At 44.7% G+C, this 20751-nt stretch overlaps 1 protein-coding gene across 1 annotated transcript in view; it reads right to left on the bottom strand.

Moving 5' to 3' along the window:
* Positions 1–3492: 3492 nt before the first annotated feature.
* Positions 3493–20751, bottom strand: part of LOC130344686 (V-set domain-containing T-cell activation inhibitor 1-like) — a 106735-nt gene continuing 89476 nt past the window's right edge. The window contains exons 6-8 of the mRNA XM_056554466.1: positions 8497–8646; positions 4540–4693; positions 3493–3612 (exon numbers count right to left, since the gene is read on the bottom strand). Coding sequence (XP_056410441.1) covers positions 4593–4693; positions 8497–8646 — 251 coding nt within the window. The 3' untranslated portion in view covers positions 3493–3612; positions 4540–4592. The remainder of the gene's footprint in view (positions 3613–4539; positions 4694–8496; positions 8647–20751) is intronic.

Below are 20751 nucleotides of genomic sequence, written 5' to 3'. Positions count from 1 at the left end.
TTGAAACTCTATGGTTTTGCTTCAGGACCTTTGGTGGTTCTCATAACGTTTTCACCCACAATGCAATGTAACGGTGAGTGACAGACGTTACGGACCAATCCAAAACGGCTCAGCCCCTGCCCATATAAGGGACCCGCGCCATCTTGATCGCTCTCTTGGGTTGCTGACTCTGGAAGAGGTAGGACCTCCGCATCTTACAAGACGATTTACTAGGCCAAAGCCTTGCGGCCTAGGCCTATAGCATAGCAGATAGACTAAGCAACTCCCCGCTACTCATCGCAGGATCACTGGACCTAAATAATCCCCTAAATCCAGCGGATCTCTGCTATACAATCCCTAAGAAGCTAAATTGGGCTTATCTGATCCCAACCGACTGTCAATCGCTGCTCAGCTATATCTATAGAGACTCTGTTATCTGAACTGTTACTATTACCACATGTACAGAAATTCCTCAGTAAAAGTTCCTGCAAGTTTTCAGTTACAGCGGTTGTGGACAATCCTTTATTTCTGCATCACCTATTGCTCTTGGGAAGGGTGGCAATAGGCCTATCAAGAACACAGCATTTAACTCTCACCCTGGCATCACGAGTGACAAGGGTTAACAGAGCCCTTAACTATCCTGAACAGCAACACCCGAAATACCCTACACCCCCACAAGACAGTATCCTCGCATCCGCCACTACACTTGTATGACTAAGGTGGTGTAATACAGCCGAAATGCATCACTTACCTGTATATTCTTATGTGTCTGATGAAAAATAAAATGTGAAGTTGCATCCTAGAAAGCCGCACTGGATTTTTCCTTCTCTATCTAAGTACTGGTAATATTTTTCTCAGTATACCGGATTTGGTCAGTAACCGTATGCTGGTAAGATGTATGATCGTAATACTCCTCCTTGTATTCTGGTATTATTGGTAATATCTTTCTCAGCATACAGGATGGGGATAATATTCCTTCTTGTATACTGGTATTATTGGTTTCAGTACACAGGATTTGGTCAGTAACAGTATGATGGTAATATGTATGGTGATAATTTTCCTCCTTGTATACTGGTATTATTGGTAATATTGGCCTCAGTATACAGGATTTGTTCAGTAACAGTATAATGGTAATATGTATGGTGATAATATTCCTCCTTGTATACTGGTATTATTGGTAATATTGGTCTCAGTATACAGGATTTGGTAAGTAACAGTATGGTAGTAATATGTATGGTGATAATATTCCTCCTTGTACACAGGTATTATTGGTAATATTGGTCTCAGTATACAGGATTTGGTCAGTATCAGTATGATAGTAATATGTATGGCGATAATATTCCTCCTTGTATACTGGTATTATTGGTAATATTGGTCTCAGTATACAGGATTTGCTCAGTGACAGTATGATGGTAATATGTATGGTGATAATATTCCTCCTTGTATACAGGAATTATTGGTAATATTGGTCTCAGTATACAGGATTTGGTCATAGACAGTATGATGGTAATATGTATGGCGATAATATTCCTCCTTGTATACTGGTATTATTGGTAATATTGGTCTCCGTATATTGGATTTGGTCATAGACAGTATGATGGTAATATGTATGGCGATAATATTCCTCCTTGTATACTGGTATTATTGGTAATATTGGTCTCAGTATACAGGATTTGGTAAGTAACAGTATGATGGTAATATGTATGGCGATAATATTCCTCCTTGTATACTGGTATTATTGGTAATATTGGTCTCCGTATATTGGATTTGGTCATAGACAGTATGATGGTAATATATATGGTGATAATGTTCCTTCTTGTATACTGGTATTATTGGTAATATTGGTCTCAGTATACAGGATTTGGTTAGTAATAGTATGATGGTGACAGGAGTGTCATTGAAGGAGTGTGATTATTAAATTAGGAGACTATGATTGGGCATGGATGAGGGTGTGGTTAGGGGGCATGACTGAGGTTGTCATTAGGGGTGTGACTGGGCCTATGGTCTCTGGCCAACAATCTTTTGGAGACCTAGCAATGCTCCTGCTCATATAAATCATGGTATGCTCAAATACTCTTTTATGTTGACCAATGATAACCAATAAACCTGTATATTTTTACAATGACTGCACTATTATTATATATTGCTTCCTAGCGCTGCTGACACCATAAAACCCATCTGGATAAATAGTCGGCCCAGATAAGGTGAATTGCATTGTTTGTATATTTTTGGCAATTCATAAAGGAAATAATATTAATATTTTTGTTGACCATATTTCATAAATTATAATAATAATTATTATTCTGACATAATGGAGGCCCTGGCGAGATGATGTCTCCTACATAATTAGACCCCAGTGTCGACGATATTCCCTGACAGGATTCATGAATTATCCCATACCAAATATTGAGGAAATACAACATTTTGCTGAGCCATTTTGATGTTAATTTTCTTTTAATCTTTTCTCCGACTGCCTTTCCGGCTGTCTCTCCAGCTATCTTCTCCAGCTGTCTCCCGCTATCTTCTCCAGCTGTCTCCTGCTATCTTCTCCCTCTGTCTCTCCAGCTATCTTCTCCCTCTGTCTCTCCAGCTATCTTCTCTGGCTGTCTCTCCAGCTATCTTCTCCGGCTGTCTCTCCAGCTGTCTCCTCCTGCTGTCTCTCCAGCTGTCTTCTTCGGTGGTCTCTCCAGCTGTCTTCTCCCTCTGTCTCTCCAGCTGTCTCTCCAGCTGTCTCTCCAGCTATCTTCTCCGGCTGTCTCTCCAGCTGTCTCTCCAGCTATCTTCACCGGCTGTCTCTCCAGCTGTCTTCTCCAGCTGTCTTTCCAGCTATCTTCTCCTGCTGTCTCTCCAGCTGTCTTCTCCGGCTGTCTTTCCAGCTATCTTCTCCTGCTGTCTCTCCAGCTGTCTTCTCCGGCTGTCTCTCCAGCTATCTTCTCTGGCTGTCTCTCCAGCTGTCTCTCCAGCTATCTTCTCCTGCTGTCTCTCCAGCTGTCTTCTCCCTCTGTCTCTCCATCTATCTTCTCTGGCTGTCTCTCCAGCTATCTTCTCCGGCTGTCTCTCCAGCTGTCTCTCCAGCTATCTTCTCCTGCTGTCTCTCCAGTTGTCTCTCCAGCTATCTTCTCCGGCTGTCTCTCCAGCTGTCTTCTCCAGCTGTCTTTCCAGCTATCTTCTCCTGCTGTCTCTCCAGCTGTCTTCTCCGGCTGTCTTTCCAGCTATCTTCTCCTGCTGTCTCTCCAGCTGTCTTCTCCGGCTGTCTCTCCAGCTATCTTCTCTGGCTGTCTCTCCAGCTGTCTCTCCAGCTATCTTCTCCGGCTGTCTCTGCAGCTGTCTCTCCAGCTATCTTCTCCGGCTGTCTCTCCGGCTGTCTTCTCCGGCTGTCTCTCCAGCAAATGTCAATAAAGTATTTACCCCTTTCTGGAGTACCACATAAGTGCCACGTGGCCGATAATACATGGAATCCTCCGATCCCTACAGATACATTTTTATTGAATTTCACCAGCAACGAAATCCACAAGGGGCAGGATCTGCTGATGGGCAACCGGGAATCCAGAGTGTAAAAATGTATTCAATGGAAGATAGCCAGTGATCTGCGGAATACTAAGTGCTTGCAATAGTCTGCTCGCCTTGGGTAATCTATAGGAATTTTAAGGGTTAATAATTATATTTTTTTCATATAAATTTTCTTAATTAAAGAATTCAGATTTTAATACAATACATAGAAAAAAACGAAGAATCAATATAAAATTACATTCTGGTTCTTCCCCCATACCAGGCTACAGGAGAGAGAAATTTTAAGGGTTAATTATACTTTTTTCATATATGTTCTTTTTTAAACATTTCAAAATTTTATAACAAATCATTAAAAGAAAAAAACAATATACGGTTGTGTTCTGGTTCTTCCCCTTTCCCAGGTCACTGGAGAGAGAAAAAGTCTACTTAAAGAGTACCTGTCATCAACTAAGCTTTCCCTGATCCCCCTCCCCATCTGTCCCTTACTCTAACTATGCCTATCCCTGTGTTTATTGAGGTTTAAAACGCTGTGGAAATACCTTTTTTTATCCCTCTTCATTAGCTCAGGAGCACTGTCTTTCTGAGGGGTGGAAGGAGGCGGGTCCCGGCAGGCATGATGTCACATGAAGACTCTGCTTCTGCCAGTCTTCCTTTATGCTGCTCTCCCTCTGCAGCAGTGTTTCCCAACCAGGGTACCTCCAGCTGTTGCAAAACTACAACTCCCAGAATGCCCAGACAGCCTTGTAGCTCACAGTGCTGCTCCAGGCTGGGAGCGAGTCCTGAGCTGAGAGTACTGAACTTCCTGTGGAAGGACCAGTGCCCTTTCAGCATTAGTCCTAAAAGCTGTACACTTACTATGAAAAGCATAGGAAGCTGCCTGCAGACCAGGCATAGAAGAGTGACCCCTAGTGGCCAAAAGTATAAAATGAAAAACCTGGTATAAATATTAATATTTTTTAATGAAGATATATTGCAATATGTCTTCATTAATGATTATGAACAACATATTAAAAGTTTTTGTTGATGACAGGTACTCTTTAAAATCTTCACCTTCATTATATAGTGGGTCGGACATTTCAGTGGGTAACACAGGGTCCCAGTTATCAGGAGGTGCTTGAGGGGGGAACAATGGAAGTTTCTGGTGTGGGAGAGTTATCATGTTCTGACAGGGTCCCTTGATCGATCCACCACTGTAGGCCGGTGTCTAGAAAACAAATTCACAAGAAATGTGTGAGGACCAGAGCAGATATATACACTGCCCCCCAAAAATAAAGGTAACACTAAGATAACAGGTCCTAGATCTGAATGAACTAATCGTATGAAATCCTTTCGTCTTTACATAGTTGAATGCGCTGACAACAAAATCACACAAAAATTATCAATGGAAATCAAATGTATCAACCCATGGAGGTCTGGATATGGAGTCACACTCAAAATCACAGTGAAAAACCCCACTACAGGCCGATCCAACTTTATGTAATGTACAAGTCCCAATGAGGCTCAGTAGTGTGTGGCCTCCATGTGCCCGTATGACCTCCCTACAACGCCTGGGCATGATCCTGATGAGGTGGAGGATGGTCTCCTGAGGGATGTCCTCCCAGACCTGGACTAAAGCATCCTCCAACTCCTGGACAGTCTGTGGTGGATGGAGCGAGACATCCCAGATGTGCTCAATCGGATTCAGGGGAACGGGCACCCAGTCCATAGTATCAATGCCTTCCTCTTGTAGGAACTGCTGACACACTCCAGCCACATGAGGTCTAGCATTGTCTTGTAATAGGAGGAACCCAACCGCAACAGCATATGGTCTCACAAGGGGTCTGAGGATCTCATCTCGGTACCTAGTGGCAGTCAGGCTACCTCTGGCAAGCACATGGAGGGCTGTGTGGTCCTCCAAAGAAATGCCACCCCACACCATTACTGACCCACCGCCAAACTGGTCATTGGTCATGCTGGAGGATGTTGCAGGCAGCAGAACATTCTCCACAGCGTCTCCAGACTCTGTCACGTCTGTCACATTTGCTCAGTGTGAACCTGCTTTCATCTGTGAAGAGCACAGGGCGCCAGTGGTGAATTTGCCAATTTTGGTGATCTCTGGTAAATGCCAAATGTTCTGCACGGTGTTGGGCTGTAAGCACAACCTCCACTTGTGCACGTCGGGCCTTCATATCACCCTCATGAAGTCAAGGACATCCTTAATTTGGCTAGAAAATCCTCTCTTGAAGGTAGCGCAGAGAGCTTCATTATTCCAGGACAACTCTGACGCCAGGGTTCGGAACAGGATGGCATACTCGCCAATAGTGGAATTGCCCTGAGAAAGACTCAGCAGAGTCGTCTCAGCGGAGGAAGCACGATCAGGTTCCTCGAAGACAGTGTAAAATTTCATCAGGAATGCCTGGAGATTGGCAGAGATGGCATCACTGCGATCCCATAGTGGAGTAGCCCAGGCCAAGGCCCTTCCAGAAAGGAAACTAATGACAAAAGCCACCTTCGCTTGTTCTGTGGAGAACTGGTCCACCATAAGTTCAATGTGCAGGGACCCCTGCGTCACGAAACCTCGACAGGACTTGGAATCCCTCTCATACTTTTCAGGAAGCAACAAACGGAGTTTGGTTCCGGAGGAGACTGCAGCAACGGGAGGCTGTACTGGAGCTGGAGGAGGCTGTGGCTATGACAGTTGCTGCTGAGCACATGGCAACTGCTGCATCATGGTGGATAGCTGGTTAAGCTGCTGTGCCTGCTGGGCCAACTGCTGGGACTGGAGCGCCACAATAGATGCAAGATCCATGTTATTAGGCAGGGGAACCCCAGTTGGATCCATGGCAGGATCTTACTGTCACGCACCTGAATGCGGGCTGTCACGAAACTGGATGTGGAGCCTCGACCTGTGTGGCTGATGACTCGGACTGTATTGGGGAGCGGAGTCTAAGGTGCCGCTGGTCTTCACCAGAGCCTGCTGCAAAGCAGGATGGATTTGCTGCGGCAGGCGACACCCAGGTCGATACCCCCAACACGGCTCGACCACACAGGTAACTGGGCAAGGCGAGGTACCAGAGGATGAGGCAGAGACGTAGTCAACATAGCAGAAGGTCTAGGTAGGCAGCAAAGGTTCAGAGTCAAAAAATGTAGCAGGACGGTCAGGAAACACGTGTAGGCAAAACAGGCAATGGGAGCGCTTTCTCTTATAGCAATAAGCACTGAAGATCCGGCAGAGGGGTGTGGGAGATGCAAATAACTTATAACATGGTGACAGGTGAATTCACCAATTATAGGCACACTGGCCCTTTAAATTTCAAAGCTCCGGCTCTCCCCCAAAGGGACAGGAACGCGTGCGCCAGGGCTGAGAGGAAGCAGCTGCAGGAGTGGAGTGAGGTAAGAGACTGGGACGTTGCGCTCACGGCCGGTGTCTGTGGCTGGAGCGCAGTATGTAACAATTACTGTATAACCAATAAACCTGTATATTTTTACAATGACTGCACTATTATTATATATTGCTTCCTAGCGCTGCTGACACCATAAAACCCATCTGGATAAATAGTCGGCCCAGATAAGGTGAATTGCATTGTTTGTATATTTTTGGCAATTCATAAAGGAAATAATATTAATATTTTTGTTGACCATATTTCATAAATTATAATAATTATTATTATTATTCTGACATAATGGAGGCCCTGGCGAGATGATGTCTCCTACATAATTAGACCCCAGTGTCGACGATATTCCCTGACAGGATTCATGAATTATCCCATACCAAATATTGAGGAAATACAACATTTTGCTGAGCCATTTTGATGTTAATTTTCTTTTAATCTTTTCTCTGACTTTCCTTTCCGGCTGTCTCTCCAGCTATCTTCTCCCACTATCTTCTCCGGCTGTCTCTCCAGCTATCTTCTCCGGCTGTCTCTCCAGCTATCTTCTCCCACTATCTTCTCCGGCTGTCTCTCCAGCTATCTTCTCCGGCTGTCTCTCCAGCTATCTTCTCCGGCTGTCTCTCCAGCTATCTTCTCCAGCTGTCTCCCGCTATCTTCTCCGGCTGTCTCTCCAGCTATCTTCTCCGGCTGTCTCCCCAGCTATCTTCTCCGGCTGTCTCTCCAGCTGTCTTCTCCGGCTGTCTCCCGCTATCTTCTCCGGCTGTCTCTCCAGCTATCTTCTCCGGCTGTCTCCCCAGCTATCTTCTCCGGCTGTCTCTCCAGCTATCTTCTCCGGCTGTCTCTCCAGCATCTTCTCCAGCTGTCTCCCGCTATCTTCTCCGGCTGTCTCTCCAGCTATCTTCTCCGGCTGTCTCCCCAGCTATCTTCTCCGGCTGTCTCTCCAGCTGTCTTCTCCGGCTGTCTCTCCAGCTATCTTCTCCGGCTGTCTCTCCAGCTGTCTTCTCCGGCTGTCTCCCGCTATCTTCTCCGGCTGTCTCTCCGGCTATCTTCTCCGGCTGTCTCTCCGGCTGTCTTCTCCGGCTGTCTCTCCAGCAAATGTCAATAAAGTATTTACCCCTTTCTGGAGTACCACATAAGTGCCACGTGGCCGATAATACATGGAATCCTCCGATCCCTACAGATACATTTTTATTGAATTTCACCAGCAACGAAATCCACAAGGGGCAGGATCTGCTGATGGGCAACCGGGAATCCAGAGTGTAAAAATGTATTCAATGGAAGATAGCCAGTGATCTGCGGAATACTAAGTGCTTGCAATAGTCTGCTCGCCTTGGGTAATCTATAGGAACTTTAAGGGTTAATAATTATATTTTTTCATATAAATTTTCTTAATTAAAGAATTCAGATTTTAATACAATACATAGAAAAAAATCTATATAAAATTACATTCTGGTTCTTCCCCCATACTAGGCTACTGGAGGGAGAAATTTTAAGGGTTAATTATACTTTTTTCATATATGTTCAGTTATAAACATTTCAACATTTTTAAATAAATCATTAAAAGAAAAAACAATATAAGGTTTTGTTTTGGTTCTTCCCCTTTCCCAGGTCACTGGAGAGAAAACGTCTACTTCACCTTCATTATATAGTGGGTCGGATATTTCAGTGGGTAACACAGGGTCCCAGATATCAGGAGGTTGAGGGGGAACAATGGAAGTTTCTGGTGTGGGAGAGTTATCATGTTCTGACAGGGTCCCTCGATTGATCCACCACTGTAGGCCGGTGTCTAAAAAACAAATTCACAAGGAATGTGTGAGGACCAGAGCAGATATATACACTGCCCCCCAAAAACTAAAGGGAACACTAAGATAACACGTCCTCGATCTGAATGAATGAACTAATGGTATGAAATCCTTTCCTCTTTACATAGTTGAATTCGCTGACAACAAAATCACCAAAAATTATCAATGGAAATCATCAACCCCTGGAGGTCTGGATATGGAGTCACACTCAAAATCACAGTGGAAAACCCCACTACAGGCCGATCCAACTTTATGTAATGTCCTTAATACAAGTCCCAATGAGGCTCAGTAGTGTGTGTGCCCTCCACGTGCCCGTATGACCTCCCTACAACGCCTGGGCATGATCCTGATGAGGTGGGGGATGGTCTCCTGAGGGATGTCCTCCCAGACCTGGACTAAAGCATCCGCCAACTCCTGGACAGTCTGTGGTGGATGGAGCGAGACGTCCCAGATGTGCTCAATCGGATTCAGGGGAACGGGCGGCCAGTCCATAGCATTAATGCCTTCCTCTTGTAGGAACTGCTGACACACTCCAGCCACATGAGGTCTAGCATTGTCTTGTATTAGGAGGAACCCAACCGCACCAGCATATGGTCTCACAAGGGGTCTGAGGATCTCATCTCGGTACCTAATGGCAGTCAGGCTACCTCTGGCAAGCACATGGAGGGCTGTGTGGCCCCCAAAGAAATGCCATCCCACACCATTAATGACCCACCACCTAACTGGTCATGCTGGAGGATGTTGCAGGCAGCAGAACGTTCTCCACAGCGTCTCCAGACTCTGTCACGTCTGTCACATGGGCTCAGTGTGAACCTGTTTTCATCTGTGAAGAGCACAGGGCGCCAGAGGTGAATTTGCCAATCTTGGTGTTCTCTGGCAAATGCCAAACGTCCTGCATGGTATTGGGCTGTAAGCACATCTCCACCTGTGGACGTCGGGCCCTCATACCACCCTCATGGAGTCTGTTTCTGACCGTTTGAGTGGACACATGCACATGTGATGTCCCAGTACAGGACATGGTCCTGCACTACACTTAAGCCCTGTCGGGTTGAGTACCTCGGTGACCTGGGGGCTCTCCGGTAGAGTCTCCCCTGCCGTTATTATAGTGTTATTTAATGTAATAGAATTAGAATCAGTGTATTAATGTGAAATGTTATGTTTATGCTGTCACATGATGTTACCCAGACGGCACCAGTTTAACACATGACCCACAGCTTGACCAATCGGCTTTGGCTCAGCCCCGCTCTATACAAGGGGGTGGCCATAACAATTCTCTGTCTTATCTCTTATGCTCCCTGCTGAGGAACAGCAAACGCCAGAGATCTCAGTCCTAGTGTCCAGTACCTGGAAGGCCTCAAATCTACAGTCATTCCAGTAAGTCATTTCTATGTCTGCTGTCACTGCCTACAGTCTAGTCAAGCCTAAAGTCAAGACTCTAAAGTCTATTACAAGTTTAATTGGTCCCAGCAAGCTGTGAGGTCCTTCTGGGTTCCTGGCCACCTCTCTGGGATTCTGGCCTAGCTGTGAGGTCCTTCTGGGTTCCTGGACACCTCTCGGGGATTCTGGCCTAGCTGGGAGGTCCTTCTGGGTTCCTGGCCACCTCTCTGGGATTCTGGCCTAGCTGTGAGGTCCTTCTGGGTTCCTGGCCACCTCTCTGGGATTCTGGCCTAGCTGTGAGGTCCTTCTGGGTTCCTGGCCACCTCTCTGGGATTCTGGCCTAGCTGTGAGGTCCTTCTGGGTTCCTGGACACCTCTCTGGGATTCTGGCCAAGCTGGGAGGTCCTTCTGGGTTCCTGGCCACCTCTCTGGGATTCTGGCCTAGCTGTGAGGTCCTTCTGGGTTCCTGGCCACATCTCTGGGATTCTGGCCTAGCTGTGAGGTCCTTCTGGGTTTCTGGCCTAGCTGTGAAGATAATTCCATCTGTCATAACTCAGTAAAGCCTCAGTTAAACCATAACTTGGTTATGGACTCTCCTTTCACTACCTAGCCATTGGAATAGCGGAGTAACCGTTTGTGTGGTTCCGGTACCCAAAAACCACTCTGGCGTCACGAACATTAGGGGTTAACAACACCTTGCCGCTGGGGTTAATACCATCTTGCCCCCTCCACCTACACCATTGCACCTGGTGGTCCCGCCATCACCATGGGTCACCACACACATTTGTGGCCTGCTGGAGGTAATTTTGCAGGGCTCTGGCAGTGCTCCTCTTGCTTTGTTAAGGCCAGGACACATTTTACTGGAAAGTAATGTTAGAGAAAAAAAACAAATACTGCCACAAGTGTGCCATTACCCTTACAGGAATCACACATAACAGCTGAGCAATGATATGTTACCTCAGACCAGATCCACTGAATTATCAGACCCCAGATCAGATCCACTAAATTATCAGACCCCAGACCAGATCCACTGAATTATCAGACCCCAGACCAGATCCACTGAATTATCAGACCCCAGATCAGATCCACTGAATTATCAGACCCCAGACCAGATCCACTGAATTATCAGCCCCAGACCAGATCCACTAAATTATCAGACCCCAGACCAGATCCACTAAATTATCAGACCCCAGACCAGATCCACTAAATTATCAGACCCCAGACCAGATCCACTAAATTATCAGACGCCAGAACAGATCCACTAAATTATCAGACCCCAGACCAGATCCACTAAATTATCAGACCCCAGACCAGATCCACTAAATTATCAGACCCCAGACCAGATCCACTAAATTATCAGACCCCAGACCAGATCCACTAAATTATCAGACCCCAGACCAGATCCATTAACCCCTTAAGGACCCAGCCATTTTACACCTTAGGACCCGGCCATTTTTTGCACATCTGACCACTGTCACTTTAAACATTAGGGTTGAATGATAAGGTAGACCTAGCAATTTTTATTTAAAAGGTTTTACCTGCATCCCCTTCTGGTTCTCCGCAAAGGTGTATTTGTTTTTAACTTGTCTGTGTTTCACTTTGGGTTTCTTTTTCTATGTCCCTTTGCACAGTTGTAAGTTAAGAGATACGCCCACCTGCACCGGAGCACAGGTATTTAACCTGAGTTCCGGCGGTAGTAGGGGAGTGGTCTGAGGAAGTGTGCCTCGCACACGAAATAGCTATCACCGCTACGTGGACGGCGTCCAAGTCCTCCCTTGCCTTGTCTGTTATTATGCTGCACTTTATGGAATAAACAAGTTTGTTATACTACGACACTGGTGAGTGCCATTTACCTTCTTTCATTGCTGTCACTTTAAACATTAATAACTCTGGAATGCTTTTAGTTATCATTCTGATTCCGAGATTTTTTTTTCATGACATATTCTACTTTAACATAGTGCAAAAATTTTGTGGTAACTTGCATCCTTTCTTGGTGAAAAATCCCCAAATTTGATGAAAAATTTGAAAATTTTGCATTTTTCTAACTTTGAAGCTCTCTGCTTGTAAGGAAAATGGATATTCCCCCCAAAACATTTTTTATTCACATTTGCAATATGTCTACTTTATATTTGCATCATAAAATTGACGTGTTTTTACTTTTGGAAGACACCAGAGGGCTTCAAAGTTCAGCAGCAATTTTCAAAATTTTCACAAAATTTTCAAACTCACTATTTTTCAGGGACCAGTTCAGGTTTGAAGTGGATTTGAAGGGTCTTCATATTAGAAATACCCCACAAATTACCCCATTATAAAAACTGCAGTCCCCAAAGTATTCAAAATGACATTCAATCAGCATTTTAACCCTTTAGGTGTTTTACAGGAATAGCAGCAAAGTGAAGGAGAAAATTCACAATCTTCATTTTTTACACTCGCATGTTCTTGTAGACCCAATTTTTGAATTTTTACAAGGGGTAAAAGGAGAAAATGTATACTTATGTTTGTAGCCCAATTTCTCTTGAGTAAGCACATACCTCATATGTCTATGTAAAGTGTTCGGCGGGCGCAGTAGAGGGCTCAGAAGCGAAGGAGCGACAAGGGGATTTTGGAGAGTACGTTTTTCTGAAATGGTTTTTGGGGGGCATGTTGCATTTAGGAAGCCCCTATGGTGCCAGAACAGCAAAAAAAAAACACATTCCATACCATTTTGGAAACTAGACCCCTTGAGGAACGTAACAAGGAATAAAGTGAGCCTTAATATGCCACAGTTTCCCACAAAATTTCACATTTTTGCAAGGGTTAATAGCAGGAATACCCCCCAAGATTTGTAACTCCATCTCTTCTGAGTATGGAGGTACCCCATAAGTTGACCTGAAGTACACTATGGGCGAACTACAATGCTCAGAAGAGAAGGAGTCATATTTGGCTTTTTGAGAGCAAATTTTGCTCGGGGGGCATGTCGCATTTAGGAAGCCCCTATGGTGCCAGGACAGCAAAAAAAAAAAAAACACATGTCATACCATTTTGGAAACTAGAACCCTTGAGGAACGTAACAAGGAATAAAGTGAGCCTTAATACCCCACAGGGGTTTCACGACTTTTGCATATGTAAAAAAAAATATTTTTTTTTCACTAAAATGTGTGTTTCCCCCCAAATTTCAAATTTTTGCAAGGTTTAATAGCAGAAAATACCCCCCAAAATTTGTAACCCCATCTCCTCTGAGTATGAAGGTACCCCATAAGTGGACCTGAAGTGCACTACGAGCAAACTACAATGCTCAGAAGAGAAGGAGTCACATTTAGCTTTTGGAGAGCAAATTTAGCTCGGGGGGGGGGGGGGGGGGGGGGGGGCATGTCGCATTTAGGAAGCCCCTATGGTGCCAGGACAGCAAAATAACCCCAACATGGCATACCATTTTGGAAACTAGGCCCCTTGAGGAACGTAACAAGGGGTACAGTGAGCATTTACCCCCCACTGGTGTCTGTCAGATCTTTGGAACAGTGGTCTGTACAAAAATTTTAATTTGCGCAGCCCACCGTTCCAAAGATCTGTCAGACACCTGTGGGGTGTAAATTCTCACTGCACTCCTCATTACATTCCGTGAGGGGTGTAGTTTCCGAAATGGGGTCACATGTGTTTGTTTTTTTGTGTTTGTCAAAACCGCTGTAACAATTAGCCAGCCCTGTGCAAATCACCTCAAATGTACATGGCGCACTCCCCCTTCTGGGCCTTGTTGTGCACCCCCAGAGCACTTTGCGCCCACATATAGGGTATCTCCGTAGTTGGGAGAAATTACATTGGGTTTTTTTTTTCCCTTTTACCTCATGTCAAAATGAAAAGTATAGGGCAACACCAGCATGTTAGTGTAAAAAATTTATTTTTTTACACTAACATGCTGGTGTAGACCCCAATTTCACCTTTTCATAAGAGGTAAAAGCCCCCAAAATTTGTTAGGCAATTTCTCCCGAGTACGGCGATACCCCATATATGGCCCTAAACGGTTGCCTTGAAATACGACAGGGCTCCGAAGTGAGAGCGCCATGTGCATTTGGGGACTAAATTAGGGATTGCATAGGGGTGGACATAGGGGTATTCTACGCCAGTGATTCCCAAACAGGGTGCCTCCAGCTGTTGCTAAACTCCCAGCATGCCTGGACAGTCAGTGGCTGTCCAGAAATGCTGGGAGTTGTTGTTTTGCAACAGCTGGAGGCTCCGTTTTGGAACTGTACAATACGTTTTTAATTTTTATTTGGGGGGGGGGGGGGACAGTGTAAGGGGTGTATATGTAGTGTTTTACCCTGTATTATGTGTTAGTGTAGTGTAGTGTAGTGCTTTTAGGGTACGTTCACACTGGCTGAGGTTTACAGTGAGTTCCCTGCTAGGAGTTTGCACTGCGGCGAAAAATTTGCCGCAGCTCATACTTGAAGCAGAAAACTTCCTGTAAGCCTGCCCGTGTGAATGTACCCTGTACGTTCACATGGGGGGGGGGGGGGGGCAAACCTCCAGCTGTTTCAAAACTACAACTCCCAGCATATACTGACAGACCATGCAGGCTGGGAGTTGTACTTTTGCAACAGCTGGAGGCACACTGGTTGGAAAACCTTCAGTTAGGTTCTGTTATCTAACTCAATATTTTCCAACCAGTGTGCCTCCAGCTGTTGCAAAACTACAACTCCCAGCATGTACTGATCGCTGAAGGGCATGCTGGGAGATGTAGTTATGCAACAGCTGGAGGGATCGCAACTACAACTCCCAGCATGCTGGGATTTGCAGGTTTGCAACATCTGGAGAGCTACAGTATAGAGACCACTGCAAACTGTGGCCCTCCAGATGCTGCAAAACTACAAATCCCAGCAGGCCCAGACAGCAAGTCCTGCAGCGTCTCCGGGAGAACCGTCTATTTACCAAGTTGGAGAAATGTCTCTTCGAGAGAACAAGTCTACCTTTTTTCGGATATATATTGTCTCCCGTCACGGATTAAATTCATAAACACTATAGAATGGTGACATACCAGTAGAAGAATGTTCTTGATTATTCAAGGCAATATCAGCAAGAGACAGAAAAGATACCCATTCATCCTGTCTATCTGCTACATAACATCTAAGGTACTGTTCAACATTTAGATTCAACCTTTCAGTTTGACCGTTAAATTGGGGATGAAAAGCGGATGAAAAAGACAACTCAACACCCAACTGTTTACAAAAAGCTTGCCAAAATTTTTAAACAAATTGTACCACTCGATCAGATACAATATTTTCTGGAACCCCATCAACATGTCTTAAAAGTAAATCAGCAACAACTTTGGCCGAAGGGAGATTTTCAAAGGAATGAGATGAAGAAGAAGCAACAAAAGCCTCCATATCCCTGTTGAGAGTTGGCCACCAGAAATTTCCTTTGAAGCAATTTCCTTGTACGCCGAATGGCAGGATGACCTGCTAACGGGGAACAATGAGACTTTTGACAATGAAGCGAAATTGACTAGGTACAAAGATCTTGCCTCTAGGAGTCTCTGGAGGAACCCAGCCATGATTATTCAATATCTCAGAAATTAAATCAGTGGATACTGCAGAAATAATCCCACCTTCTGGAAGAATAGTCACTGGATTAGAGTCTATAGGCTGAGAAGCACTGAAACTCCGAGATAAGGCATCAGCCTTGACATTCTTAGTACCTGGTCGGTAAATAATAACAAAATTAAACCGAGTAAAGAACAAGGCCCAACGGGCTTGACAAGGATTGAGACGTTTGGCAGATTCATGGAAGGTTAAATTTGTATGGTGAGTGATTACTAGAACCTGATGAACTGCCCCCTCAAGAAAAATGTCTCCATTCCTCAAAAAAATTCCTCGATTGCCAAAAGTTCTTGATTTCCTACGTCATAGCTTTGTTCAGCTGCGGAAAATTTACGAGAAAAGAAGGAACAAGGGCGTAACTTAGTCAAAGAAGCAGTTTTGGTGTCATTCGTTTGCCTTTGCTGAATGACACCAAAATAAAGATTGATCTTCGGCAACAAAACCGTAGGTGAGTGCAGCCTTCTTTCGTCTATTTCTAATTGCTTATGTTGCACCATTATTCTAAGTTACACAAGGGCGTAACTTAGTCAAAGAAGCAGTTCCCTGTGACAAAACTGCTCCAGCACCAACTTCAGAAGCATCAACTTCAACAATAAAAGGTTTAGTCTGATCTGGTGGAACTAAAATCGGAGCAGAAATGAAGAATCTCTTAAGATGTTCAAAAGCTGCCTCCAGAGACCAGTTAACCAGATCTGCCCCTTTAAGAGTCAAATCTGTCAATGGTTTTGCAACAATAGAAACATTTTTTATGAATTTTCTGTAGTAGATCGCAAAGCCCAAAAACTGTTGTAGTGCCTTTAAAGAAGTGGGACGCACCCGGTCAGAAACTGCCTTAACCCTCTCAGCATCTATTTTAAAATGTACTGGAGTTAAGATGTACACCAAAAATTGTACCTCTTTGACACCAAAGACACACTTCTGTTTAACAAACAATTTGTTTTGGCGCAGTACCTGAAGAACAGAATATACATGGTCAACATGAGATGACCAATCTCGAGAGAAAATCAAAATATCATCTATATAAACTACGAGGAATTTACCCAAAAATTTGCAATATCGTTGACCAGATTCTGAAAAACTGCTGGGGCATTACTGAGACCAAAAGGCATTACCAGATACTCAAAATGACCCTCAGGGGTATTAAAAGCAGTTTTCCATTCATCACCCTCTTTTATTCAGATTAAGTTATAAGCCCCTCAAAGGTCCAATTTAGAGAACCAACATGCCCCCTGTAATTGATTAAACAAATCTGGAATTAGAGGCAATATTGATTTTTGACTGTAATCTTGTTCAGACTCCAATAATCAATACAAAGCCTTAACCCTCCATCCTTCTTTGCCACAAAGAAAAACCCTGCTCCCATAGGAGAAACAGAAGGACAAATATGACCCTTTTGTAAACTTGACCGAATATAATCCGTCATATCTTCCCTTTCAGGACCAAATTATAAATTCGCCCCTTAGGATACTTGGTATGAGGTACAAGTTCAATAGCACAGTCATAATCTCGGTGTTGGGGCAAAGTAGAGGAGGCCTCCTCAGAAGAAACATCACAAAAAATCAGAAATAAATTCGGGTAGATTACTTTGGGCTACACCGAGAGTTGCATATGTAGGAATGCATTTATTTATACATTCGGACCTCCACTTGATGAGTTCCCCAGAGGACCAATCAAAGACAGGATTATGTTTTCTTAACCAAGGTAATCCCAAATCACATTTACCGACATTTAAAAAAAAAGCAGTAATCCCCCCTCTGGAGTGGAAGAACTGACCCAACCCCCTGACAAGGGTGTATAATCCACTCCAGCAATGGGGATGGGACTTTCCAACTATTTCAAGGGTAAATTCCCTTGAAATTGTTGGAAAAAGAACTAGAGTAAAAGAACCAGAATCAACAAACGATAACCAAATACTTTTTTTTTCAAGAATTTTTTTTTGAACTGGCAACAACATTTATATGACAATTTCAGAGATACCTGGGTGCCCAAATGACCTCCCCGATTGTCACTTAGGCCCTGGCATTTCCCTGCTGCTGGTGTTTGGCGTAATTCTGGATCCGATGTTCCTTCTCTCCACAAAAGAAACACAAGTTGTTTTTCCTCCAAATGGATCTTCTCTCCTGGGAGGACAATCTCCCTATCTGCATGGGTTCCTCAGAAGAGACATGAAAGGTAGGTAGAGAGGACAACATGGAGGAAGGAGAGTGAGGGACAGCAGAAACGGACCGTTCACAACTTCTCTCTCTCTCTCTCTCAAACGTCTGTCAAGTCGTTCTGCTAAAGTCATGGCCTGTTCTAATGAATCAGGTAATGGATAGCTCACAAGGACATCTTTAATAGCGTCAGATAATCCTAGTCTGAAATGACATCTAAGGGCTGGATCAGTCTAGCCAGATGCAGAACACCATTTCCGAAAATCAGCACAGTACTCCTCGGCCGTTCTTCACCCTTGCTTTAGATTAACCATCTAAAACTCTGCAAAGGCTGCTCGGTCAGGTTCATCATAAAGAAGGCCCAAAGCAGAAAATAAAGCATCCACAGAACTTAATTCAGGAGCTGAAGGAGGTAAAGAGAATGCCCACTCCTGGGGATCCCCTTGCAGCAATGACGTTACAAGTCCTACTCTCTGAACCTCTGTGCTAGTAGACTGTGGTCTTAGGTGAAAATAGAGCTTACAACTCTCCCTGAACACAACAAATCTCTTTCGGTCACCAGAAAAGCAGTCAGGAAGATTAATTTTTGGTTCACTCGAAACAGCTGGAGGACTGACCACTGCCTGATCATAAGCTGTTTCCTGAGCCTGAACCCTTTCAGCAAGGGACTGTACTAAATGTGTTAATCCCTGCATTTGCTCTACTACAGCTGTCATTGCTTCCATCTTAGCAAATGCAGATATGTGGGCCTGTGAAAATGTCACGTATGGGCAGGGAAGGAGTGCACACTATTCGCGCCCACTCCCCTATCCCTGCCTACTTATGTACCCGCCCTAGGCGACGGGTCCATAACCACGGTGACAGTCCCTCCCTAGGCAAGTGAGGGAGATAAAATGTCAAAATAATAAAATACAATAAAACAGACTCAGATCAAGTGACAGTAGGGAACAGACAGACTAACAAAACTAAATTAACACATTCACACAATAAGTCAATGTCCACGATCTGCGTCAAAAGCCAGGAAATGTCAAAGTACAAAATCGCTAATATCAGAGAGAAGTCGAGAAGATAAGCAAAAAGTCAAAGATGCCGGGTTAACAAGAATGAACAGGGATAAATTGCTAACTACTGGAGTTGGGACGCAAAGTGCCAGGTTAAATAGGCAACCCCGCAGGTACTCTCATCATAAAGGTCAGCTGACCAGCCAGACAGCTAAGCATAACCCGGCATCAAAAACAAAGAACCTGTCAGAACCTTTTAACCCTATAGGTTCTGACAGTCTCAAGGTCCAGCAGCGAGATCTCGGGAAAAAACAAGCTGGTCTTGGTAAGAAAAGGGAGCAGATCCAGAATCTTGAAGAAACCTTACAGATGGTTTCTGATAAATTGGTGCAAAAGGAAGAAGAGGTTCATCACCTGACAGAGGAGAAAAAAAAAACTCTTGCAGACTTGAAGAAAGAGCAGGAAGGTTGGTAGCCATGGAAGAGCTCATGAAGGAGAAAGTGGTAATGGCTCATAAGGTGCAGAGCCTGGAGGCACAGAACGAAACGCACATTGCCTCACGCAGCTACCTTGGATAGCAGCTAGGAACGCAGCTCTCCGAACAAGAGGCTCAGCTAAAAGTCTATGAGCAGAAAGTGTCCCAGATGGCGCAACTGAGTAAAGACAATGAGCAGATGAGAGAACAACTGCTGTCCCTGGAGGATACTGTCAAAAACTTCACAGAACTGCTGGAAAGTGAGAAGGTGAATTCTGCTAAGCTCAAGAGTGAGCATCAGAAACATTTAAAGCTGGAAGGGGACATGAAGGTCCTAAAAGAAAGCAGAGACCAAGCTAAAGAGAGGTTAAAAGTGTCTCAGATGGAAACTGAGGCCACAGCCGTCCGTGTAGAAGAAGACAAACTGCTTGTGGGGCAAAAGCTGCTGGAGATAGAGATGCTTACTCTAAAAGTGGTGGAATCTGAGCAATGGACTCTAGAAACAGAAGAGTCTGAAGACCATGAGAAGAAGCCATATGAGAAGTCCTCTGAAGCTGAGACCGAGGTGAAACCAAATGGGAAGTTCTCTGAAGCTGAGACCGAGGTGAAACCAAATGGGAAGTCCTCTGAAGCTGAGACTGAGGTGAAACCATATGAGAATTCCTCTGCAGCTGCAGAGATATTGGATGTCATTGGTTGGTGAAAATGCTGAGACAGAGAAGTTCTTTGAGGCAGAAGTTAAAGCAGAGATTACTGCAGAAGCTGCAAGTAAAGTCAGTGACACATCTGAAGGTGCAGGTGAAGAGAAGCCTAAAGGAGCCACGAGTTCTCAGCCTAAAGATGAGCCTGTGAAGGTCGGTGTCCCTTAAGAAAAGGCTAATAAGGAAGCAGAGTCCTTAAAAAAGAGGTCCCTGTGATAGAAGACTGGGTTTGTGGTAGAAACCCTGGGAGGTGCTGGATTCTTTCCAGAAAAACACCGGAAGAAAGTCAGCAGAAGTAGAATTTAGAGAAGAGTCCAAAGAGAAAATGGACAGGTGCATTAAAGGGAAGCCTCCTGAAATTTTGAAGAATGTCTTAGAAGTCCTGAAAATGGGTGATACAGGCTTGGTTGGCCACCAGCAAAGTTTGGGTCATACAGTTGACAGAAGAAGACAAGGGCCTGGAGAATCTGCCTTGTCTGCACCTAGTGTCCAGAGCACTGCACCGACCAAGATGAGGAACCTGGCGTTGTAAAGGCATGACATGAATGGAGCCTTCTACAAGGGATTTGTCAAAGGTGACCAAAAGTCTTGTACTCGGTGAAAGTGCGAATGAAAGAAGGGTGAGCCATTGAAGGGCTGCATATAGAATCGGCTGAAGAAGTAAGCCAAGTGCTTCAAAACCTGTTGGACAAAGTTGAACTAGTATAAGGAAAGGCAATTGGACACTGTCTTTTGAAGTCAAGTGCTCCTTCCCGGTGGTCTGAGCAGAGGGAGGGGGGAGGATATGTGGCATTGAGGCAGGTTTGAGGGCAA

This window comes from Hyla sarda, unplaced genomic scaffold (assembly GCF_029499605.1).
Source record: "Hyla sarda isolate aHylSar1 unplaced genomic scaffold, aHylSar1.hap1 scaffold_73, whole genome shotgun sequence".
NCBI classification, from domain to species: Eukaryota; Metazoa; Chordata; class Amphibia; order Anura; family Hylidae; genus Hyla; species Hyla sarda.
Note: the sequence above shows the minus strand (reverse complement) of the source record. Positions and strands in the feature narration are given on the sequence as shown.